Source organism: Python bivittatus, unplaced genomic scaffold (assembly GCF_059951505.1).
Source record: "Python bivittatus isolate LINGU-HERP-01145 unplaced genomic scaffold, Pbiv_v1 ctg000570_np1212, whole genome shotgun sequence".
NCBI lineage: Eukaryota > Metazoa > Chordata > Lepidosauria > Squamata > Pythonidae > Python > Python bivittatus.
The window spans coordinates 5,424,616-5,450,928 of record NW_028277097.1 but is presented as its reverse complement, the minus strand read 5'-3'; the positions used below and the strand labels follow the sequence as shown (position 1 = coordinate 5,450,928).

The 26,313-nt window shown below is 42.2% G+C and overlaps 1 protein-coding gene across 1 annotated transcript in view; it reads right to left on the bottom strand.

Annotated features, from left to right (window-relative positions):
• The window catches only part of FGF10 (fibroblast growth factor 10), a 98,131-nt gene extending 74,316 nt beyond the window's left edge, over positions 1–23,815 (bottom strand). Inside the window, exon 1 of the mRNA XM_007423364.4 lies at positions 23,036–23,815. Coding sequence (XP_007423426.3) covers positions 23,036–23,420 — 385 coding nt within the window. The 5' untranslated portion in view covers positions 23,421–23,815. The remainder of the gene's footprint in view (positions 1–23,035) is intronic.
• Between the last annotated feature and the right edge of the window lie 2,498 nt (positions 23,816–26,313).

Sequence of the window (26,313 nt, the reverse complement as noted above, 5' to 3'; positions counted from 1 at the left end):
CACAACATGCTTTCAACGGTCAGACAGGCTCCAAAAGATTAGGGGAACCTTGGCTTATGCTATATATTAATCTTTAGGTCTTCCCTAAAGATTGTGAACTTGTCTATAGTACACAAGTTACAAGTTATCCTCCATATCTTGAATAGCATTCTTGTCTTGGATTTTAATTGTTCTAAGATGTAGTATGAGGCTCTAGTAAACTTTCAGGCAGTGTACCTTTCCATAATAAGCAGTCTAAGGAAACATTTGAGGTTGTAGGATGCCCAGTTTTCAAGCAATCCCAACCAGGCCATGCTAAAATTTCATTACCTAGTGCCAGAACTGGACAGGACTATGTCAAACATAGTTATTTTGGCATCTTACAGGCTTCTGTACTTGGCAGGATAAACTGTAGTTTTCTCTTTCAACTTGCCCTTTTTTAATGCAACACACAATTCAGAATGCACAAAGAACTATATATAACCTTCTGATATGAATTAAAAGATACAGTATAGTATTTCATCTCACTGTTTCAAATATCTGAGTTTAATTGCAGGATGGCTCAAGCAAATTTATAACTCGTTGAATTATTTAACTTTTTTAGTTTCTTTTTTTCTTTCCTCAAGTAAATTCAAGTTATAAAGATTGACCATTTAAAAGTCCAGTAAAACGGCCAGCTCTTTATTTGAAGCAGCATGCATTTTATATTGCAAAACGTGCTGGCTTTCTTTATTTCCAAAGATGATGAATTACAGGGTTCCTTATACATTGCAATTTAAATTTACATCTAACACTTTAACATATGAATGTGTCAAACTAGCACTGAAAAGGTGTCTTAAAGTATATACCAGTGTTGTCCAAACTTGGCCCCTTTAAGATGAGTGGACTTCAACTCCCAGAATTCCCCAGCCAGCCATGCTGGCTGGGGAATTCTGGGAGTTGAAGTCCACACATCTTCAAGGGGCCAAGTTTGGACAACACTGGTATATACATTCAAGCCCAAGAATTATCTCTAGCTCTGTTTTGCAGAGATCAACTCTTCCCTAAAGCACATGACGACTACTACTACTACTACTACTACTATTATTATTATTATTATTATTATTATTATTTATCATTACATGAACTGGCAAGTGGAAAATGGCAACTACTACCCCCAGGAATAAGCTGTCACCAAGAATATGCTAACTCCAGAATCAGAGGAAGCATTTTAGAGAAGAACAAAAAGGGGTTCCTGCCTGAGATGCTATTTGTAGACATAGCAGAAATTCTACAGATTGATCTGTTTGAGCAACGTTTCCCATTGGTGTGACGACTGCCGCACTTTCAGAACACAAGCAGTCTTTTCAATGCTGCTTCTCTCGAGAATCAATTTTTCCTTACTGCTTTAATGACAGTTCTTTTGGGCACTTGCAATTTCTGCGTGCCGGCAGGTCCAGTTAGTTTCAAAGCAGTAGTTGTACTTGTAGAATACTGCTACAGAGAATTTGTATGTTTACTCATGTAAGCAGGAAAAATCAAGCAACAGAGTTTTCTGTCAGCATTGTGAAATTGCACACATTCATATATAGATAACCCAGCAAGTTATACCTCTTTGGGTTAAGCAACATCATGCAAAGCAGTGAAGATTAAGCAGTAGTAAGAGAAGAAATCAAAGGGAGGAGGTAAGAGAAAAGGAAGAGAAATTTAACTAAATCTAATTTACATCAACATCCTTCTCTGTCTCTCTCCGTGCTCTTCTATCTTTGCAAACCATCTTTGCTTTTACCCCAACTATACAGTTTTTCATACACTGTCAGTTCACTGCATATACCCCTACTTGTTGAAATGTTTCTCTAAATTAGAAATGCTAATAGGAGTACATGCTTGGTATAAAACTGGGCTTTGGTTGTGTTTTTGGCACAATGGCCAAAATATGTCCAAACTCCCAGTCCTGTCCATGGCATCAGCAGTAAAGGCTATGTATGATACGGGAATGACTGAGGCTGGTAACTTAGTGTAACTGCTCCATTGGTGTATTTTATTTTTTTATTTTGTAGCCTCTGACCGTAATTGCCAAAAAATTTTGTTATGGTTTCCAGGTACTTTCACATGAGTTGTATACAAAAATTGTTTATTGTACAAAAAGTGTACAATTGTAGAACATAAAACAAAAGATTCCCCATACACACTACAAAACTTAAGAAAAATCAGGAAATCTTTAGCCACCGCCCATGTATGTGAAGCACTCCGTCCACTTGGCTACATCAGTCCATTCTTAGCCCTAAAGTGTTAAGTACAGTCCCCAGCTATTAGAAATACGAACTAATGGATTGTGGGAGGAAAGAAACATCCCTAATTCCTGCTTCTCCATATGCTAACTTACTGGTTTCTTTCCAAAATAAACTTATATACCAATGTATGGTTCAGTCTTGTTTGTCACAGGGATTAAACAAAAATAAACACTGCAGCAACTGGACTTAGCAATTGTAGTGCTACTGTCACCAAAAACGTTTACTAGCAGCTCCTACTTCTCCCACAATTATGTCTCCTCCTCAGGATCAACCCCAATGAACATTGCACTGTACTACTATGCGCTACTGAGCAAAGATTCCATTCTGAAAAACTACCATCATAAGTGCTTCACACATAAAAAGAACTCTAGTACTGTGGAGTCCCTGGGGTTCTCCGAGCTTGGTTCTTTTCCTGCAAACATTTCATTACCCAGCTAGGTAACATCTTCAGTGCTGGAATGGGATGGGGTTTGCTCTCTGTTTATATACTCTTGCGTGCCCTGCCAGTGTTGGTGGGGGTGGGGGTTTTGTTTTGTTCCTCTGGTAGTTCCTTGATTAGGGTATTGTTTGCTGCTTGCTTGTGTGCCTGGTGCTAATCTCTGCTTGTCTGGGTGATGATTGCTGGTGAGATGTTCCGGACTGTTGTCTCTTTTGAATAGTGTGTAGATGCTGTTTATCTCTATGTGTCTGTTCACTGCTGCCTTGTCTGAACACCAGGCTTCCAAGAATTCCCTTGCATTTTTTGATTTTGCTTGGTCTAAAATGCTGACAGTTTCCCAGTTAAAATTATGGTTATATCTGTCCATGTGTGAGATTAAGGAGTTTTCATCATGTCTTCTGACTGCTAGTTGGTGTTCGTGGATGTGCTCTGCCAGTCTTCTGCCTGTCTGTCCTACATAGTGTTTGTTGCAGTCCTTCCACTGTATGTTGTAGATGACTCCTGTTTTTTCTTCTTGTGCTACTGGGTCTTTTGGTTTACTTAAGATATTTTGGAGGGCTTTCATTGGTTTGTGTGCCACGGAGATGCCATGTGGTCGTAATAGTTTGTTGGTGGTTTCTGAGATGTTTCTGATGTATGGAAGTGTGATCCTTTTCATAGTTTGTGTAGTTTGTGTTGTAGTAGGTTGAGTGGTCAGGCACTTTTTGATAAAGTTGCGTGGATATCCATTTTGTTGGAAGATGTTGTATAGGTGGTCTCCTTCCTTTTTCTGCTGTTCTGGGTTGCTGCAGTGTGTTTGTGCTCGCTTGAATAATGTTCTTACACAGCTCCTCTTATGGGAGGTTGGGTTGTTGCTTTGGTAATGGAGTACTTGATTAGTGTGGTTGTCTTCTGATAAACTTGGGTTTCTAGTTTGCTGTTGTTTCCTCTGTTGATGAAACCATCAACAACATCTTCAAAGGAATAAAATTCACCAGAGAGGAAAAAAACAACAACACACTACCCTTCCTAGATATCCTCATCAGCAAACCCCATCCCATCCCAGCACTGAAGATGTTACCTAGCCGGGTAATGAAACATTTGCAGGAAAAGAACCAAGCTCAGAGGACCCCAAGGACTCCACAGTTCAACCCTGAGCTACACATATTCGCCTCCATTGAAACTCCAGTACTGGTCAGCCACTGTGAGTAACTGACTTGATTCTATTACTGTGTAATAGGCTGATGGCAGTTTTGTAGCAGTGGCTTCTCCCAAGAATTCTTAGAAATGCAGTTTGGAGTGGTGCTGTAATCTACTTGTGACAAAACCTTACTCCAAGCAAAGAGACTGTTTTGTTAGAACTTTCTAAGCACAGATTGGATGTCCACCTAACAGATGCTGTAGTAACGCACCTTCTGCTTTGTGGATGAACTATATAGTTACATGTCTTAGGCCATCCTAGTAAGAACTACTTGTATCCTATATGTATCCGGGTATTATATATCCACTAGGCTTGTGCAAGGCAGTTGCGCTTTGTCCTGAGAAGGCCCATCATGCTACAGAAGGGATGCAGTGTCTTGTCAAGGTTCTCTGCACTGATCTCAGGCCTTCGCTAGCAGTTCCAATAGCCGGTGGAAGCTCCTATGCACCGGGAGAAGCTTTTCCACCTACTGAAACTGCCCGTCAAGGCCTGAAATGAAGCAATATGGCCATTTTGCTTTTAGAGGGACTGTGTGCTGTTTTAGGAAGCAGCTTCAAAAGAATGATTTGCTTAAGAAGCAGTGTCAAAGCAAAGCACCCCTGCAAAGCTCGGTAAAGCATTAAAATCTACATTTCCAGAAGACTTTGTAGCTGGGAAACATAACCTTGTTTCAGCATTAACCAGGCTTAGCAGTTATCACTAGAATGCCTGAAAGAAAATATGAAAACACCTTCCACGACTACATGTGGCTTGTCAGATGCTAACAGAATGTTCCTGGCCACTAGTCACTTCTGGGCGACATGCCAGCCTATTGTTCCATGAATTCATTCCCAGATTGTTTTCTCCTCTGATTGTGATGCGTGCATGGCAAAATGGTATTGGGAAAATCCTATCAATCTGCCATTTAGATCTCTTTTGCAAATATGTAGCATTTTTACATCAGCATACACAAACATTATCAGTACCCCATAAAAAAATGTCCATTTTTAGGCAATGAGTATGCCATAGTTCAGTAGCCATTGGAGTAGTTGCATCTATCTCAGTGTGTTCACACTTGCCAGAAATGTGCATATGTGATCTGTAAAACCATCAGCAATCATCCAATGAGTTCCCAAAACCTTGTTTCAGCATTAGCCAGACTTAGCAGAATGACTAGAATGCCTGAAAGAAAATATGAAAACACCTTCCATGACTACATGTGGCTTGTCAGGCGCTAACAGAACGTTCCTGGCCATCCTAGTAAGAACGACGCCCTAAAGTTTTAACACAAAGTTTGCATACCCATTGCTAGCAGTTGTAGATGATGAATTCTATGTGATTCCAGCTTGGATGTACAACTGCAATAACTTGCCTTTGGCAGCTATCAGAACAGATTATTTTCCAAAGTCCTGCTTTTTCCAGTTATAGTCTAGATTGCAGCTGAGGACTGCAAAATAAAAACTGACAAATGAACAGTTTTATTCCATGCATTATTTACCCAGCTGTATCTCAGATTAATTTCAGGGGGATCTACTCCCATGTTAATGGGCATATGGTTGGAACAAAGTTATGTAGAAAGAATTGTATGATCTCATGAAATGGAGCAATGGGGTGGGGTGGGGTGGGATGCACAATCACCATGCTGAAGAATGGAAGAAGAAATGACAGAAGAGGAAAGATCTAAAATGTCTAATTGACTAGACATGAGGCTGCTATTTTCTGCTAATATAATGTGTTTGCAGAGCAAACATAGTTGTTGAATGGGTTCAGCCTTGGCCTGAATCCAAGGCTCTGAGGCACGTACATATTAGGCTTAGAGGTATAAAGTTTCTGGAAATCTGCTCCGTATCGGGGTCAATTAAACACAACCTTTTTCCTCTGTTGGGGAGACCGTTGGAGAACAAAATTCAAATGTTGTGGGAATCCACATTCTATGTGCAGTACATACATGCTTATCAAATTTATATTTCATTTATAAAGCTAAGAGCAAGTTCCTAATCCATTTAAAACAGAAGTGGGGGAGGCTTTTCAGGTCTGGAAGCTGCATTCTCTTGAGGGCAATTGGCTGATAGTGGGAAGGACTGAAGCCAGTAGTTCTTTTTTTTCTCTCTTCTTCTCTAACCCTTCTTTTTTTCCCCTTTCTCTTATTCTCTCATGCCTTTCTCTTCCTGACATTGCCAGCTGGATCTAGGAAGAGAGGGTGATCAAAGCAAGCAAGATGGTGGTTGCAGCATTGCTACTGAAGCGTCAGCTCTTTGTACATATTGTTTACTTTGAAGCACATACAAAAGAGGAGGGTCCTGAATCACAATATGTCTGCCATCTTGCCTGTTTTGAACCTGACTCCCCCCCCTTTGGAATGCTATTGGACAATGCTATTGGACACCCCACTCTGGTTGCTGGCTGGACAAATTGCTCTTGCTAAAAACCTGAACTGGAGTTGGATATGAACAACATTTCAAAATTCTTCATTCTGTTATGGGCAGAGAAACTGAGTAGATGATTTCACTGAATTTCTCTAGGGAAAGAAAATCTTTTCACAGTTACTAAAGACCAGGACTCCCCCTTGGTGGTGGCGTAGTATCGCTACCAAAAAAACCCAGGAGAAGGAATTTGCTTGGGATTTAACAGAAGTGTGAGAAGTCAGGGAGGCTGCTAGAGAAATGATTGTATAATGAAAGAGTATACATTCGCAACTGGACATCACCGCCTAACAAAAGAAATGCAAGAACACTGTATCATAAGAACATTTCTACAGCATTACATCAAATAGCCCTGTTCATCTCATTTAGAAAGTAAGAAAGAGTAATATTTTAGTTTTACCAAAAAAGATACATTCTAAGTAATCTAAGATGTTGCATTCTAATAGACCTAAGTCCATCGCTCTGGCACTTGCAAATAAGAAAATAATAAGCATAGAAAAGATTAATGATAGTTTTGTTGCATTAAATGAGCTTTGAAAAAGCCAGTGAACAGACAAAATTCATAGGCTGGGTAAGCAAACCCTCAAAAACAAAAACAAAAATCTTAATGTACAATCAACAGAACTCTGCATGTCTTTCTTTATATAGCCTTCTTCTTCCCCCCTCCCCCCATCTTTTTCCACTTTGGACTGAAAAAATAAAATCCTCCTCCTCTTTCCAAATTTGGAATGTTTCCAGACCTCCACTTCCCCAGCCAGATAAGGAGCAGAAACCTGTAGGTACAGGACAGGGAAGGAGAAGATCAGAAATCAATGACATAAGGGGAATTCTTTGCATGTGTGTGTGGGATGAGTGGGTCATGACCTATGAATGCATGAGGGAGACCATTATTTGTGGCTGTTTTTCTCTTGCAGATAGGTTTTCTTTAAGTGCTACCTGAAAGTACAATACATCTTATTTCCCCTGTGAACCTAATTCAAGCAACTAGTGCTTATAAAGCTGTTATTGAGCAGATTCTTTACAGACAGCTATGCCTCCATTTATTATAAGAAAGTGAATGAGGAAGATGACTTCTTTCAACTGAATAAAGAAAAGAAAAAGCAATACCATCTTTCTGACGCCATGTTTCTTAGCAGGCAGTAATAGAATTCGCTGCACATGTCTGGAGCAGTAAAAGGCACTGTCCAGTTGTCCACCTTACAAGGGAAGCTACTCTGAATCTTCAGTGATTTACAGCTCCAATTAGAACAGAGTGTTCAAAGGAAGAACACTAGTGACCCAATTTAAAAGCAAAGAATGCCCGTAAAGCCATTCTTTAAATACATGACACAAACCATATTATAAATGTTCCCACATCTCCTTAATCACATCTCAGTAAAAATCAGGACCACGATAATTAACCAAGCTATTCCACCACAGAAGAAGCTGATTTATGAGAGATAGTTTATATTCTCCACCCAACTTTATTCTTCAAATTCCATGTAGTATCTTGAGTTTCTTCCAAAAGACTTGGGGTAGATTTTAAGTAAAAGTGAAATGCACAAATAATTGCGAAACAACTACAAAACAACTATGAATGTACTTGCTCTGATAAAAACCATCCTGGCCTCATCAGATTAAAAACTGGGTCATCCAAGGTTAGCTGTAACTTTGAACAGAGAACAGAAAGGTGGCCAATATATTTGCCACTAAATAGGAAGCAAATTACTGAGAGTTCAGACCTATATATAAAATACTTGGGCAAGCAATATGACCTTCTCTAGGCATGAGGAAGTATGGAGGTTTATGCAAAAAGATTATTCATGCAAATATTTTCCTTCAAAAAAAGGAGATGAGATGAATCATATACATGTATGCAGTGTGGAGTCCTTGGGGACACTTCTCTTCTATTAGTACATGTATGCAGTGCCAGATATACTATGTATAGACTGAGACTGTAGAATCATTTATGCTTCTCACCATGCCTACAAAAGGAACTCTAGTTATTTTTGGGTAATACTTGTATAGGCATATCACATGAAACTGCAGCTTTCACATTGACACAAATGCTGTATCAATAAAAACAATGTAAAAATGCAGAAAAGGAGAACAGACAGGAGACAAACAAGGATATCAACAGGCCGTATCAAATGACACCTTTAACAAATGCAGTGTTGACTGAAGCGTTTATTTGAACTCCATGAAATCTAAGCCAATGTTAATTCTCATATTTCTAAGTAGCAGCTGAGAGGGATTCATTAAACTGATTGCTTCAAAGGTATTACAACTTATAGATAGTCTCCCAGCAAATAAACCTGAGGAACACCCAAAGGCTGTTTTACATTGTTGATATAAAATATTTATTCGTAAACTTAAAGAGCAAATTAGGGCAGGCTTATACATGTATGGAGACTAGATTTCTCAGTCCTTGATATATACATTTGAACAGGTGACTTAAAGCCAGAAAGAAACTTCTGGATTTGAAGTTCAATAAAGGGTATGGATGTTTTAACAATAGTTGATCTGGTTGAAGAACCACTGAGATATGCAGATCATTACTAGGCTTAAGCAATCAATATGCTTGAGATAGCCAGCCTTCTTGGGATAACCAGATATAGTAGTCCTGGTGAAATCCATATTTTGCAAAACCAATCACAGAGTTGGAAAGAGATTCATCTTAAGATCCATCTTAAGTTAAACCCTGTATAGGGACAACTTTCACAATAACATCTCTACACTTGCTCAGCTTTTGTTTCTTCCAACTTTCCCTATCCATCCCAGGCAGCTTACACTTTCTTCACACTTCACATAAAAATAAGTATTCACTTTTTCTTTTAATGTTACACATTTAGAGGTACAACAAAAAATAGAGCAAACAAATATTTGAAAAACACATATAGTATCATCCAGATGCAACTGGCAATGTTAGAAACAATGTGGAACATCCTTCAGGCCACTGTAAATTTGTTCTTGATATTTGAGATACATTTAACTGTTGTTTTAAAAGACCTGTATTTGCTTCATGTCTGTTCTTCAGGAAAAGTGTTCCTCAGTTCCTTTTACAGATCATTAGAAATATTTGGCAAATGCTGGCATATTTTTCTTCCCCGTATAAGTTGCTTGAATCTGTGCATCTTATCTCAGAAGAAAGTTCCACACAGTTGAATGGAACTGACTTTCTAATAGGTGAATGAAGAACTGCTGTTTTTCTCTAGGCCAAGCATATATATTGGAATTCCTTAGTGGGGCCAAATTCCCATCAAAGATGAATTCTTAATGCAAGTAAGGGGCCATAAGATTAAATCTGTTGAAATAGTGTGGAACATCTGAGCTTCTTTGGCTGTTGCATCATACTCTTCCTAGGTTGTCAAGGTAATTTTTACCAAATGTTTTCATAGCCATCTTTAACAGGTGGCTATAAATCAAATTTATGAAGACAAAAACTCCTTACAATTGTATATTTTAATAGATTTATGATAACCCTAGTGATGTGTGTGGAGGATCTATCCTATGGGAATGCAGCAGAAAATTACAGGAGAGTGACATGTAGATAGTATACAGTGCAATCCTTTCTGCATTCATAAATCCCAAATACCCACAGTCGCAAGTTGCTAGTTATAAATCCAGTACAAACCCAGACTTAAATGAGAAAGCATTTGGTATAATAAAAAGCTTATAGTTATATATACTGAGAAAACAATATGTATTAGAAAGTAACATTTTTTTCCTGATGTCCGTTTTTAAACCTGTAAATAATATGTACTAACCTTTATTCATGGAAAGCATTGATTGTTTTATTTATAAAATCTGCTTAGCCCATTAAGAAAAATTAAAGGTCATCTTATAAAAACATTTTCATTCATTATAAAGCTGTAGGGCTATGAGGTATTTTGGAAATAATTTGTGGAGTGTTGGGGTACAAACATAGCACCTGTTTGCAGCCTTTTAAAGCAGCAGCATTCTTCTGGAATGGTCACATGACTCCAGGGGAAAAAAATGCTGTTTTCATGCTCACATATGCTCCAAAGCACTTTTTTTTTTTTAAATCAAATGCACTGAACTGACTGTGACATTACCTGACATTTTATAAAATTTGTGATTTTTTTTTTCATTATTCTTGAGCACAGTGAAGATCTGGCATTTTGAATAGATGTAAGTGAAAGAAGTTGACATACATGGAATATCTATATTCACTGATTACATACAGTTGTAAAGTATCTGGTGAAAAATAAGCTGTTTAGTTTTAATACATCTGATTTGTAGTCCAACATTCAACTATGGTTGATAATCAGTGCTCCATATTGCAAAAAATAGTTTTCAGAGTTATTCTCAGAATGCACTTACACTAGTGATACTATGGTAGAAAAAATAATCTTACATCACTGTATTTGTGTGGGGCACTTATGAAGAGTAACATATTCTTGCCTTTAAAAATAATTATTTTTTTTACATTTCCATTCAATTCATTATCAAAGACCAAAGTCTCATTCATCAAAGGAATATTAATTCTAAATTAATGGGTAGTATCCAGATTTAGTTTTCAACAGACACTCACTGAAGCCAGTGAGTCTTTCATCATGAGTAATTTGTTCCATTGATTTCAGTGGGTGTTCTTTAAATAAGAATTAGCCTTCATCCAAGCCATCGGGTTGCCTCTAAATATGACTAAATGTGAATGATTATAAATAATCTAATCTGAAGGAGTACTGTAATAATAAGATACTGCTTTGAAGAGATGTTGAGATAAACAGTGCTTTTATTGCTCTTGGGTTACATTTAAATTTATCCCTTGGAGAGTGTTAACTTAGCCAACCTAAGTGATATATTTCTGGGTCACTGAAGTGTATAATATTGGCAGCGAGCCCGAGGAACAGAACACGACTCTGGTACAGAAAACTCCATTGGGCTTCTTACATCAGTATTTTAGCAAGCAGATTAACAGGTCAATTTGTGATTCAGTTTTAAAAATCCCAAGAACCAGTATCAAATCCAATCAAAATCCAGCTTTGCCAATTACAGCCTTCTTCAAAAGTTTCTTAAAGATAATACAATAAGGAAAGCAAAAAAAATCAAGAGACAACATCTCATAACCAGATTCTATGATACCACTAAACATTGAGTTTCAACAGATACATCTTGGCTATAGCATTATTTGATGGATTTCAACCAGAGGCTCTAGAAATTCTATGAAATCTTATTATTTCTTTTATAGCAATGGCTTCTATACCCTGGCAAAAAAGGTATTAAGAATTTTCAGTGAGAACAGTATGGCAAAGAACTTCCCTGAAAGATACCTTCACTATTACTGATTTTTCCTAAACTGTGCAGCAACAGGGAAATATCTGTATGATCCAGGGAATTCTCTGTTTGAAGCAACAGAATAAAGGCAGAATAGAGTGAACTACTATAAAATAACATGCTAACTTATGATTCCTTGAATTAATCAAACTGTCTGGGTTGTACAATACACTGAATCTTCACTACATATGCTGGGTTCACCCCACACGTTATGTTACAAACTAGTCAAGCACATTTCAGCCTAGTGTGTAGTATCCAAATTCTCTGGAAATGCATATGTCATGGCGGGCAGAACGAGGCACTTCAACGAAGAAGCTGAAGAAGAAAAAAATGGTGTTCTGGGAAAGTAATTGAGACAGCTCTGAACTTTCAGATGTCAAGAAATTAAACTCACAAGTTTGAACTCAATTTAAAGTGTGGAAGATTAAAATGTAAATTAAATTTTTACTAAATTAAATCTATCTATCTATCTATCTATCTATCTATCTATCTATCTATCAATCAATCATCTTAATTCTGCTGATGCAGAGAAAAATCAGAAATGAATTATTTGAATCACTGAAGTATCAAGCAAAAGTTTGGCTTAGAGAGGGATAATGTACATACAGTATGCCGTAGAAAAATAGACGGAAAGAAAAAGGTTCACTCCTTGTGCTTCTCTGCTCCAAACTGTCCTCTCCCAATATGGTAGCTGTTAAGACTTTTCACTTATATTTAGGAACTTATAAGCTCTTTTCTTGGGCATATTTTGTTAGCCAAAGTCCTTAATAATCCTGTTGGGACCAAGCTGGTAATTAATTTACAGTGGCAGACAGAGGGGGCTACAGGGGCAGAGGATGTTGCAAACAGAGGGCTCCAAAGCCCCTTTCAGCCCAGAGATAGCTCTCACCTGAAATAGCAGCATATAGTCCTAATGAGTGCCTAAGGTTTCAACATTCTATTTTTGTAGATCCATACAAGGAGATCAGTTGGCAATTCTCTATAAATTAATTTGAAAGTAAGCCCGGTAAGCTTACTTCAGAATAAACATGACTAGGAACATACTGCAAACATCTCAGAATCTGGATATCTATATTTCTTCTTCCTCTTCCTCCTCCTTCAAGCCAATCCTCAGATATTTCTTGAACTGTCCCCTAGGGTGAAGCTGCAGTGCTTATCCTTGACTATTTGCTTTGCACATGTTAGCAGTCTTCAAGAGAGACTTACAGCTGCTTTATTCCCTAGAAATCCATTTCTCAAGAGCAGTTTCCCAGGAAGACTTTTTGCAGCTGCACCACTGAGGTAAGAAGGAGAGCCAAGTGGTCAAGTTTCAGGGTAAAGCTTTAACAGTAAAGAAAATAAAACAAAACTCAAACCATCCTACACATTTCAAGTGACAGATATATTCCAGCAATGCTAAATTATGCAAGCCGTCCCAGACTTTTGACAGAACCACCATAATTCACCCCACTTTCCCATTATCCTAAAGGTAGAGAAAAGGCTGAGGTAATAGCTCTGTGTAATCAAGTTGGAAAACATCTGCCAAAGTAAACCTTTATTCAGGGCTTCATATAAAGTATTTATACATTAAACCTGTTCTGAAAATGAATCTTGTTGAAGCTACTTTAATCAGTGGGGTCTGGGTTATATTTCCCATCCATCCCAGAGTTTTTTCTCTTTCTCTGTAATCCTAAACTAGCCTTTCTCACTCTTTTGCCAGGCTGGCTGGAAGTAATGAGAGCTGTAGTCCAATATATCTAGAAGGTGCCAGGTTGGACAAGGTTGTCATAAGCTTGCATGGAGAGGTAACAGACCAATGAAACTAGGCCCAATTTTTCTGAGACACTAAATAGAAAAATATATGTCTACTAATCTTGCATTGAATATCCCCCCCCTTTTAATTTGTTGTTATTTATTTATTCATTGCCTTTAAAGCCAACAATTTCTTAGCTTACATGGTTTACAACCCTATGAGTTAGCCTGGACTGATACAATTACTGAACCAAAGTCACCCAATGAGTTCAGTAGTTGAACAAGGACTTGAATTGATCCAAGTCCCACATTTTAACCATCACATTACACTGTTTACAACCTGTTTCTCAGCCATTAGGCCCGTTGTACTTGAGACTGAAGTACCAACAGGGGAACACAGTTTAAACAGACATTAGGCAATATGGTTTCTTGGCATCAAAATTAACTTGCTTCCAAGTAAATATGCCTGACTACATGAATCCATAGCACCATCTCAAGATACTTAGCTGCCTAGGGCAAAAGTGCAGAAGGACTTAATTCTTAATTCAAAGAGCCTTAAGCAACTGAAAAAAGGGCTTTTCTATAACAATGTTCAGTATGTGCTTACAGTTAGTCCTCGACCTACGACCATTCAGCGACTGTTCAAAGTTATAAAGGCATTGAACAAATGGTGGTTACAACTGGTCCTTGAAGTTCTGGCTGTGCCAGCATCCTTGCGGTTCAGAAAGTCAGTGGGGAAGTTGTCAGGGAAGACTGTAAATCACTGAGGTAAGTCTCCCCCACCCAGATACTCTCCCCCAGCCTCTCTGCACTCACATCACGCCGGCCACTCGCGTACCCCTGCACACCCTCCTTGACCCTTGTACCCTCACACACCCTCCCTGACTTGCACCTCTCTCACACCCACTCACACCCTCACATACCCTCCCCAACCCATGCCATGCCTCTTGCACACCCCCTTGCACCCTCACCAATCCGCGCCTCACACCCTCGCACCCTTGCCAACCCACGGCTTATACCCTCGTGCACCGTCCCCAAACCATGCCAAACCTGCACCCTTGTGCATCCTCCCTGACCTGTGACTCTCTCATAACCCCTCACACCTTCACGCACCCTCCCCAACCCATGCCGTGCCTTTCGTGCACCCCCTCACACTTCCCCAACCCACGCCTCTCACTCACGCCCTCACCCCCTCCTCCACCCAACAGCAGCCACTTACCTGCCTGCCCATCCGGGACTTGCAACTTCCTGCCAGCTTCCCCACTGATTTTGGTTGTGGGAAGCCAGCAAGAAGTTGCCTCGCCTAATGACCATTGGATTCAGTTAATGACAGCAACTGGGATTGCAGGGATTGCTGTCACTAAGCTATGTGGTCGCGCTTTACAACTGCATCATTTAGCGACCAAAATACTGGTCCCAACTGCCACTGTAAGTCAAAGAACTGTACTAAAGCACCTTACCTGATGTCAGGGATACTTATTTTTTTTATTTATTTAAATGTTCCTGTCTATCCAGTGATAGACAGCTGCCTTAGGAAAACATCTGCAGTAGGTTCTACATGGAGTATAGATTAGTTCAATAATCAAACTGTCACTCCAGTCCACTTCCATCCTCTTCTTTAATTCATGAGCCTTCTAATTCATGACCTGCAACAGGAGCAGTGCTGTTGTACTTGTCAAAAATGCCTAAGCTCTGAACTCTTGAGAGTAGAGCAGCACAGAAGTGTTAATCATAAAATAAAATAATAGTCTCTAGCATTACCATGTTAGTGGGAGAAAATTCTTGACTGAAATTCTGGATAACTGCTCCCAATCTGCCTCAACAGTTTAAACTCAGCCAACGTTTCAGTTTATATTGTGCTTTAATCATGGGGTTTTATTTTATTATTTGAATACATTTATAGATGTTAGCAACCCAGAGTTTGTGGAAGTGGGGGAGATATAAATGTTGTAAATAAAATAAAAGTGGCAGCTGACTTCCACTTATGGATTGAGAGATTCGCCCCAAAACCTGTACTAGGATCCATGCTTTTTTAATTTGTCCATACTTTATATGAAGTTAAGTGTCAACAAGGAATAGGCAGCATGTAACCAGCTTTAGCTAATCTTAAAAGTTGAGGAAGATGAGATTCAATCCAGAAAATCCCAGGACTTTAATTATCATGGGAAGGCATCAGGCTAGAAACCTGGAGGCTGTGAGTTCTAGTCCCACCTTAGGCACAAAGCGCTGCCAAGATGTTACATGGATGCGTCCATGTAGTCAACAGTAGTGGACCTCAACTCAAGGGAGACTTTACCTTTTTATGGTTCAATTATACATGGAATACAGTGCACAGTTAATTGTTGACCTGAGAAACATGGAGACATATTATCAAGGGGCTACAGCAACTCTCCTGTGAGTAAAGGCTATAGCATTTGGCTTATAAGGGTGCAAGTGGGTGCACAAGAGACATAGCATGGGTTGGGGAGAATGTGCGAGGGTATGAGAGAGGTATATCACTAAGAGAAGAGAAAAAACTCTCCCCAAGATAAGGAGAGGTAACTTTTTCTAGCATCTGATAGAAGATAATAGCAATTCTACTTTAAAGCTTACACTTCACAAAAAAAGTTTATAATTCAGTTTTGTGCTTTTGCACAAGCACAACTTCTGTAAGAAAAGATGACAACGTGAATAAAGATAGTTAAAGTTCAATTATCTGTTTTACACATTAGCTGATTTGACACATAGTAGAACATGTGCAAGGCTGAACACAAGCTCAAAGCCAACTGCATGAATATTGCATCTCCATCAGTCATAAGAATACACCAGTGTGCTAGGGAGCCAATATGGGTACCTTGCCAAATGTTTCTACTGCGCATAAGAATGGGAAACGGAAATGGGGAGGCAGAACTGTCTACTGAGGCCCAGTGCCTCAACCCTACTGTATTCTCGCTTGCTGTCAGTGGTGCAATTCACAAATGGTCTCAAGCAGTGTTTCTCAACCTTGGCAACTTTAAGATGTGGGGACTTCAACTTCCAGAATTCCAGCATGGCTGGCTGGGGAATTCTGTGGGGAAGTCCACACATCTTAAAGTTGCCAAGGTTGAGAGACACTGGTCTAAAGTATTCTGCTGCCTGAGGCAGATTTCTCATCTGTCTACTTAGGATCAGGGTTTCAGATTTCATGTTCAGACACTCAATGAACATGTGACAGGAACTGTGAGTGCTAGTCAACCCCCCTCCCCCCGCCAGCAGCACTCATTTTCAGCATTAGTGTGAAAAAAAAGTCTTTGGAGTCTCTGTACCAGCAAGATCCCTAGCCAATCACACATTCACACAGCTCTGGTCAGACAAAATGTAAGAAATCTGATTATGTCACACCTCTGTCACAAGGAAAACCTCTTAAGATGACAGTCCTGAGATTTCTGGCACCTATATTATTCTGTTTTTAATTGTCTTATGTTTTATGCTGCCCAGAGTTGGGCAGCCTATAAATTTAATAAAAAATAAATAATATGACTAGATCTGGCTGCCTCCTGTTTGGCAGGGCTGGAAGTGGGTATATTATTTATTTTATAGACTTATATGGCAGCCCGTTTAATGTGCCATAACCTAAGCTGCTTACCTCGACAATGGTAAGAACACAGAAGAAACAATATAAATCATCTTCCGAAAAAACAACCCTTGGTGCCCTAAAACAATACTCCCCAATACGTAAAAAGCCAGAGTCACTGTGATCCTCACTCTATCTCAACACCTGGGGCAAGACAGCTTTTTAAGGTCTTCTGGCAGCCTGCTGGATCCCAGGGGAAGTGTGTTCCACAGGGTAGGGACCACCACTGAGAAGGTGTGCTTCCAAGGCCCCGCTAGATGACAACATTTGAGAGAAGGCCCCAACCTTACCCAACCTAGTGGAGTGGGTAGATACCCTCAGGGACATGCAGTCCCACAGATAACCCAGCCCAGTGCCATGAAGGGTTTTAAAAGTGATAAACTGCACCTGGAAGGAAACTGGAAGCCAGTACAGTTTGAATAACAGTGGTTTAACACAGACACTGCTGCATTCCAGACCAGTTGTAGTTTCTGGATGGTCTTCAAGGGCAGCCACAGGTAGAGCCCTTTGCAGTAATCCAACTGGAAAGCAACTGGTATTATTATTACTTCTGCTGCTATTGATGTTATTATTATGATTGATGAGGTATCCTTCCTTTTATTCAAAGATCTTTAGATCATTTTTTCACTCTCTATACACACTTTATTCCTATGAAATAGTAAGCTTCATACTTGGGGACAGATTTAAATCCAGATCCAAATGACAAGTTATGGTGTGGAGAGCCAGTATGCTGTGGTGGTTAAGTTGCTGAGTTAGGATGGGGGACAACCAGATTCTAGTCTACCCTCAGCCACAGAGATTTGGCAAGTTGAGTTTGGGTATCTCTCTCAGCTCAGCCCATAAAATGAAGGGAGAACCCCATGTAAACCTCCTTGAGTTCTTGGAGGAAAGGCAGGATTATAAATACTTCTACTACTACTACTACGACGATGACTACGATGACGACGATGACGAACCACGATGTGGTTCCTGAAGCAAACAGTAAGACTGTGCCTCGCCATAGTTCGTGTGCCCAAGTTAACTGCAAAGGGAACTAGCATAGTTCTACAATTATGACGCTTATAAGTTGGATCAATGAGTATCTCTCACCCTTATTTCACTGATATATGTGTGGTTAATCCCACACTTCCAAGAATTTGCTTCTTAAGGCAGCCGCCTCACTCTGTCTACAGGAAGGGATGATCTGGAAACCATTTATTCATTGCATCTTACTAGATGGAAGCCAAACAAGTTGAGGTAAACATCTTTGGCATCTTCAAGAACTGATAAGATTTCTGTCTTGAACTCTGGTATACCTTTGCGAAATAATTTCAAGTTGGCCTAGCTAAGCTAAGTGACAGCAAGGCAACTTTCTGATTTGGTGGGCATATATGGCATTTTAAGAGCATGTTGTGAGAATTCACAAAACTCCATTCACCAGAAGGCAAACAGGAGAAGTTGCTTTGTGTTCTCCCCCCAAGACTCTCTCATGACCAGTTTATTTCAGAATTGTGGGCGGGAGGGAATATTTCCAAATAAACCTTAGGCTATACCATTTTTTAAATTTTCTAAGAAAGCATATGGACCTATTTTGGAGTCTGAGATCTGTATTCTTGGAAACAAAGATGCAGTATGCCATCTTCCTGTTTTAAAAGAACCACCCACAAATTAAAGTCACATGGAACCAGGGGAGGTGCTGGGGAAATATCTGTCAGCATATTGGTTCCTGTGGTGCATCAAAAGTTTGACTGTGTAAATTCAATAACAAATTTGCTATTATTGGTGGTTTAGATTTGAAGGGAAAAGGATGTTCTGGAGTATGTGTGGGTGGACACGAGGCACCTGTCACCAGTTCCTTAAACCAGAGGATCTTTTTCTGGGATCATGCTGCAGCTGAGTAATCTTGAAAAAACATACAAGCATTTAAGGGGCTGCCAACAGGTGCTATGTGAACACCCCCATGTGCTCTGAAGCACCTTCTCCCTTTCAAATCCAAAGCACTGCACAGCCCTAAGAAGGGAAGCCCTTTTTTTAGGTGGGTGGGCGGCATATGATTGCTTCCTATACAGTCTTTTCACGAAATGTGAAATAATGTCTTTGGCACAGACCAACTCTCCAGGAGAGTGAGCATTTCCTTTTGCCCATGATAAATGACTGAAGCCAACAGTAGGTGACACAGAATGTCCAGTGCCACATGCTGCACAAGCAGGAGCATAAAGAAATCAAAAACTGCATTCTTTTTAGCAAGTCAACACAAATAAATGGGTGGATATTACACTTACATTCAGTAATAAATGTCATTCTAATTTGCATCACGCCTGCTGTTTCAAGTTTGCATGGAGTGGGATTGAAGGAGCTGGGTATGTTTAGCCTTAAAATGAAAAGACTGAGGTGGGGATATGATTTTTTTTTTTTAATCTGTTCAATTGTGTTCAGTTCTTGGAGACTGCCTGGACACAAGTCCCTGCAGTTTTCTTGGCAAGATTTTTCAGAAGTGGTTTGCCACTGCCTCCTTCCAAGGGCTGAGAGAAAGTGACTGGCCCAAGGTCACCCAGCTGGCTTTGTGCCTAGGTGGGACTAGAATCCATGGTCTCGCAGTTTCTATCCTGATGCCTGAACCACTATACCAAACTGGCTCTCGGGGATACGATAGCATTCTTCAAATGCCTGAAAGAATGCCACACAGAAGAACATCAAGACCTGTTCTTGAATACAGGATCTGGAGCAATGGACCAGACTTACCAGAACACCAATTCTAGTTGAATCAAACTTCCTAAAAGTAAGAGTAGCTCGACAGTGGAACCAATTTCCCAGAGAAGTGGTTAAGGTCCCCTTCACTGGATATGTCCAAGCAGATGTCAGAGAGCCACCTGTGGGGATGTTTTAATTTGGTTCCTTAAACTGAGCAGGTGGTTGGGCTTACTGGCTTGAATGGCCCTTTCCAAATTTGTGTTTTGAGGATTCTGCTTTCATCTTAGAGAAGATGAAAGTCTATATGGTCACTAAGAGTTTACACGAATTTGATGGAACATCATCAATCAATCAATCAATCAATCAATCAATCAATCAATCAAAATGATTCTGCCTCCACTTCACTGTACCTCTTATTTGGATTACACTGGCGTGCTCTATCTAGCTAGAGATGATACACAGTGTAATAATTTAGTCATAGTACTTTCTTCGGGGGTTCTATTTATGGACCAGGAAGAGGTCTATCCTTTAAAAACAACCCCACCCAACGTAGGGCTTTGGAATGAGACTTGGGTGAGAAAACACAGCATTCATATCCTGGGGTCTTTCCTCCCAGATGAGCTGAAGTTCTATCCACTACTGTAGCATAAAATGTCCTGTTCCATTGGCGCTCCCTGTCTGCCTCTACTCCTCTGCTCCCAATCACTGCCAGACCTCTTGATTTCCTTCCAAGGTGAGGGGTAACAATGTCTATAAGACTTTATACCTCTGGATGCTGCCTTTGGACAGTGTCATAATAAGAGTGGAAAATGTAATTTTAATATAGGTAAAGCTAAGTGATTGAAGTTTGTCTCACTCACAGGTTGGGGAAGAGATGGAGATGGCAGAAGAAAATGTTGCCAGGGCAGGTTTGTGCCAAGGTTGCAGGCAAGTGGGGAAAAGTCCTCAGTCCTGAAATAGACAGGATGCCAGGGCCGGTCCAAGGAAATGGGTGAGATGGCACTCCTTTCTCATTCTGTGTAAAGAAAATGCCTGGACAACAACTGATCTATTTTTTAACACTTGTAGGAGCAAAGCTGTGTTAATCAATGGTCAATGGCAAAAAAGGAGGTGTTTGGTAACATCTTCTCCGACTAACAAATTTTATGACAAGGCATAAGCTTTCATCAGCTGCAGCTCGCTTCATCCTAGACTGATGTAGGATTTAAATGGGGGGGGGAGATAGGTTAGTTATGCAGATGCAGGTGACATGTGAGACAGATTACAAGTATCTTATCAATTAACAATCGTCATGTGTTAACAACCCTTTCCATATGCTTTTAATAAAATATATTAATCAGAAAAGGTGCTACTAGACTCCTAACACTGGTGACTGAAGAATGGCGTCTGAAACACCTGAGCCAGCATGCTGATCAAAGCTGCCCCAGGAAGTTTTACAACCCACACAGTTTTGTCCTCTAATAAAGGTGCCATCCCAACCAGGACCATTGCAGGTCAATGGGGCCACCTCTCTCAGACTGTGCTGCCTAAGACAAGTGTCTGAGGCTGCCAACGCTCAAGCCAGCCCTCACAGAGTTACTGGAAGGATAAAAGAGGAAAACCCCAAGGATGTCAACTGGAAATTCTTGAGAAAAAGGCAGGGTTTGGGCAGGGGTCCAAGACAGGATTAAAAGGGAAAGGAGAAAGCACCATCTCTTCTTCCCAACATCCAGATGCAATAAAGCAGCTTATTCAAATATTTGTCTAGCAGAGGCTGTGTTTCCCAACATGCTATTTATTTATTTATTTTCAGCAGCATGGAGTCACTTAAAATTATAATGAAATAGGCTGTGATTTACAACAGTTGCTTCTGCTGAGATTGTGCAGGCAAGCAGAGGGACCAGAAGGTTACGTTTCTCCAGGGCCAAGAAAGACAGTTCTACATGACTTTAACTCTGCATAGATATGAATACATAAGAGGAGATGTGTGTGAGGTCCATAGGACTTGTTACAGCATCAGATGTTTACAAGGCTCTCTCAGGGTTGCAATATGAGACTCTTAAACAGGGTCAGTGAAGAAAGCCTGACACAAAGCTGCATGTCAAATGCCTCCAAGCCACACACACAATGTCCTGTTTAGCCCAAGCAAAAATGGATGTCAGTGCCTCCAAGCCAAATCGCTCCCAAGCATGCCCTCTAAAAAATTAAACGTTCCATGAAAAATTCTCTCCAGCTAGTGAATTATAAGGGGAAGGACCATTTACACCGAGAAGGGCTTCCCACCGTTCAAATAAAAAATAACGCCCGGAGGACAATGCTCTTCCGTTCTTCTTCAAGAGGTTATCCTAAATTTGAAACCGGCCATCTAAGTCTCCAAAAAGCCTTGGTATTCCAAGAACAGCGCCGCGCTCCTCAACCGTCAGCTTCTGCACGTTTGATCTGCCGGAGATCAGGCTACCTCTGCTTTGTGATTTCTCGAAGGAAAGACGGTCAACTTTTCACACGAAGCGGGCATTCCACAAACCTGATCTCCCTTCCCGCCCGTCTCCCGGCTCGGGGGAGCCACTAAGCAGGAGCGCACGCGGCGGGCAGGTATCAGACGGGGGAGCGAGGCGGAGAATCTCGAAAAAGGGGTTTCTCCCGCCTCTCTCCAACACCCCCACCCCTCGTTCCGCTAAGCAGGGAGAAACAGAGCGATAATGATGGTGGTGATGGTGGTGATGGTGGTGACATGATGATATTCAGTTATTAAAGCCTGGGGTAGATTATGCAGCCCAGCATCCCCAGCCAGCAACAAGGTGAGCAAAACTATCCGAGAAGGAGTCGGAGGCAAACTCCAAAGGAGGGGAGATTGGCAAACGGCAGGCAGATGCGAGCCGGGGTACGCCAAGTTTAGTCAAATTTAACCTAGGATACAGTCCGTCGGCTCCCTTCCTCTCAACAACCTACTTTACCTCTCCCAATATCAAGTTCCTGTCCTTGAATCCACGGAGACGATTCAAGAAAATCGAGATCCAGGGATGTCAACCGGAAAGTACTGAGGAAAAGTCAAGGTCTGGGGTAGAATAAGCAACGATGGGGAAAGGGGGGGGGGATCCAGCACCCCTATTAGGACCAACCTCCTTTATTTGGACCAACCGAAATGCGCCAGCTTTCAACTTCTCCAGAATCAATCAGATGAAACAATAATGAATAAAACCGGCGGAAGACACGCAAGGGCTAGAGCTTCTGAGCACGTGCAAAGGGCCTTCTCCCCCCTCTCCGGGGAACGAGCCCAAGCAGCTCCTTCAGGTGTCGCGCCGCCCTCAGACACAGAGCTGCCCCACCGAGCAGGGAGGAGGCTCCGAGGCCCTCCGCCTGGACTTCAGGGCAGGAGCCCGCTCCCCCTGCCCGCAAATGACTCGCAGGGGCCCTAAAATCACTGCATTTAACTAAAAACGAGGAGGGAGGGGGCCTGACACCGCGACCGGCGAAGAGGACCTAAGAGTAAAAGCAGAGAAGCCCCGCACTTACTGTAGGGGCAATTGTCCTTCTTGGTGCCGCTTACGTTCCCGTTCTTCTCAATCCGGAGGAAGAACTTGTTGTAGCAGTAGAGTTTCCTCCAGCGCACATCTCCCCGGAGGTGATCGTAGCTCCGCACGTGTCTGCCCGCGCTGGCGGCAGAAGAGGAGGAGGAAGAGGAAGGGGAGGAAGAAGAAGTCGACGAGGCGTTGGTGGCCTCGAGAAGCAGCATGTCGCGGCCGTGCTCATGGCAGGAGGCGGTCAGCGAAGACATCAGGAAGAGCAGCAGGAAGAAACCACAGCCGCCGCGGCTGGAGGAGGAAGAGGAGGCGGAGGAAGAGGAGGAAGGCAGGTGGGCAGAGGCGGAGGCACCCTGTATCAGTCTCCATCTGCACATTGTACTGAAGCTCTGGGCGCTGGGAGAGGCCTCATGGAAAGAAACATACTGGAAGGGTGAGCTCCCGGGCGCGGCGAGCGGACAGCTGATGGGGACCCCTCTCGCTCAGAGCCTCCGGCGCGCTGATCTGGCCTGAAGGGAGGGCGCCGACATCCATGCCTCAGGGGGCGAGCTCTCCGAAAAACGGCGGCGTTCCCCCTCCCCTTTGCCTCGGGGGCGCCTGACGTCCACCCTTCGGAGCCTCGGCCCTGCTGCGCCTCGGGGGGCGGCGAATTCGTTCAGCCTCCGAATTGCGGTCCTGCTTCTCGCTGCGAAAGGGAGGCGACGCGGGTGCCTGACGGTCCTCTCGGCGAAGCGAAGCGTAGACAACCGTTTGGATAGCAAGTTCGCGGGGGGGGGGGGAGGCGGGAGCCAAACAAAACCACGCGCGCGCACAAGGCGGAGGCCACGGTCCGGACGCCGACCCACGCGCCGTGGCCGCTGCGCGCCGCCGGGCTAACGCGGCTCCGTCCTCGGGGGTTTCTGCACCATCTTCCAAGGGAGGGAGGCGAAGCTCTGAAAAAGAGAGAGATGACAGGCGAGTCAGCAACGAGGGAGAGAGGCGAAGAGCGGCTTTCGCTCGAATCGTTTAAAAATCCGAATGAAACCGGGAGCAAATCGGCGGAGGGCGCACTGGCCCCCCTCCCGCCCCGGCGTGCCTTCTTGCGCCTTCTCACCCGAGAAGTCTTCGCTCAGCTGCGGGTCTTCTTAGCGAAAACCAAGCAGGACAGGAGTAGTCTTTGCAGGTTTTCTTTCTTTTTTTTAAATACACTTTTCCCCTCTCGGATCCTCCCGAGAGCGAGATTAAATCTAGACACGCCGCGCTCTAATTTCTCTACGGCAGCGAGGGAGATCAAACCACGCTCGGAAGAGTCTGCTCGCCTCTCTCTCTCTCCTCGGGCTGCCAGCAGGTTGGAGGCTGTAGCCTAAATGCTAAAGATTGCGAAGCTGAGAGGTGAGACGTGCCTCTGGTGGTCAAGTTTTATTTGGCGGGGGGGTGGGGGTCAAGCGGCGGTGCTGGGACACCTGAAACCCTTTCGCGAGTTGCAGTGGGCGAGCGCTCGCTGGGGGTGGGGGGGAGAGGGAGAGAGAGAACGACTCCCCAAGATCAGCCCCCTTTTTGTCTCCCGCTCTCGCTCGCTCTCTCCCCTTTCCTTCCTCCTCTCTAGCAGCAGCAGCAGCAGCCGCCGTCTTCTGCTAATTGCTCCTCAAACGGTACTGGCCACCAGCGGGGCTGGGAGACTCATGCCTTACTAATTTCCCTGTCTTCCAGGCTCAGCCAATCCCCTCTAGGAAGCCCTCCTCCTTTTTTAAAAACTTGTTTTCTAGAGAAGGATTTTTATTTTCATTTTTTTGGCAGGCAGCAGTTGAGAGCCACCTGGTGCATGTTGCTTGCTGACTCCCCCTCCCGCCTTCTCCCCTTAAAGAAAAGAGGGGGGGATTAAGGACGGGAAAGAACAATATAGTGCAGGACTGGGGGGTGCGGGGGGGGGGGCTAGCTAAGAAGCGAGGTAGCTAGATGGGAGAAAATGTAGAGAGGAAGAAGGAAAGAAAGGGAGGGAGGCAGTTAGCTCACTTTGCCTCCAAGGAGGTCTTTTGCCTGCCCTCTCCTTCCATTCCCCTTTTCTTTAATTAATCACGATTTCTGGCTTCTGTTGCTGAAATTAAAAGCAAAATGCAGAGGGGAAATCACACTTTTTCTCTTTCTTTTGAGCTTTCAAGATTTATCACTCCCAACTCTGTAAAATAAGGTCCCTGCAATGGCCAAATTTCTAATTACTAACATGGCTCAATTTACTGAATCTTGCCTATGACTTCAAAAGAAGGCGGGGGGGGGGGAGTTAGAAGAAGGGGGGCTTTATTGACATGGCAAGGCTTTGGCCCATAAAATCTGCCTGTTTTTTCTTTTCCTTTTTTATTAATGCCGTTTCCTTTACCAGAAAGGGACGCATTTTCCGTTTTGTTTTTTCTTCTTTCATTCTGTCTTTTGCTTTTTGCTTTTTTATTTTTACATCTATTGTTTTTGAAGGGCGGGTAGTGATTTATTTTCCACAGAAGGTGTTGCTTCATAGCAAGTTTGTCATGACAGATATACTATATTTTTCCTGTGATGGCCCCTGCTGCTGCCAGCAGTTAATACTCTTCCAGAATAGAGCCTGCCAGATTTGTATACCTACCGCTTGGTTAAAGGAAGAGACACAGAGACAGTGAGACTGCCCTTCCTTGGAAGTTTTCCAATGATTATTAAATTACCTTGCAATAGGCAGTTGGGGCCTTTTGACACATGCACCTATTCTGAGCAACAACATTTTTCTGCTGGATCCCCATGATGCCTTCATCTCATCTTCATTCCACAAGAGAGACCAGCTTAAGCCAGTTGTACAAGTGTTAAAGTAGTGTTTCCCCTTTATTCTGACACTAAGCCCAGCCTTAACATGTGTAAAATCTCTTGGGTTTGTCACCCATTGCCTTGGAAGGAAGCCAGGTGCCTACAGACTTGAAACAAGCAATCGAGGCAGGATAGGGAATGGGGACAGCACATTTTATGCCGATATAGTTTTCTCCAGTTTAAGGATGGGTGCAAGAACTCTAAATCAGCAGTGGGAAAAGGCCCTTGGACTTACAAGTTACAGCAGCAGGCCATGAAAGTATGTGTTGGCATTCATCAGTCTAAAATAAATATTGTAAAATGTAAAATGAGGACTTCTTTTTCATGTTCTATGGAAATGCTACAGAGGAAAAAATAGCTTGTAAATAAAACAAAATTAAAAAACACACAACACAATTGGATTCTATCATATATAAACAGAGGACTTCTTGGAATAAAGTGCGAGTTAAAGAAAATGCTGATCAA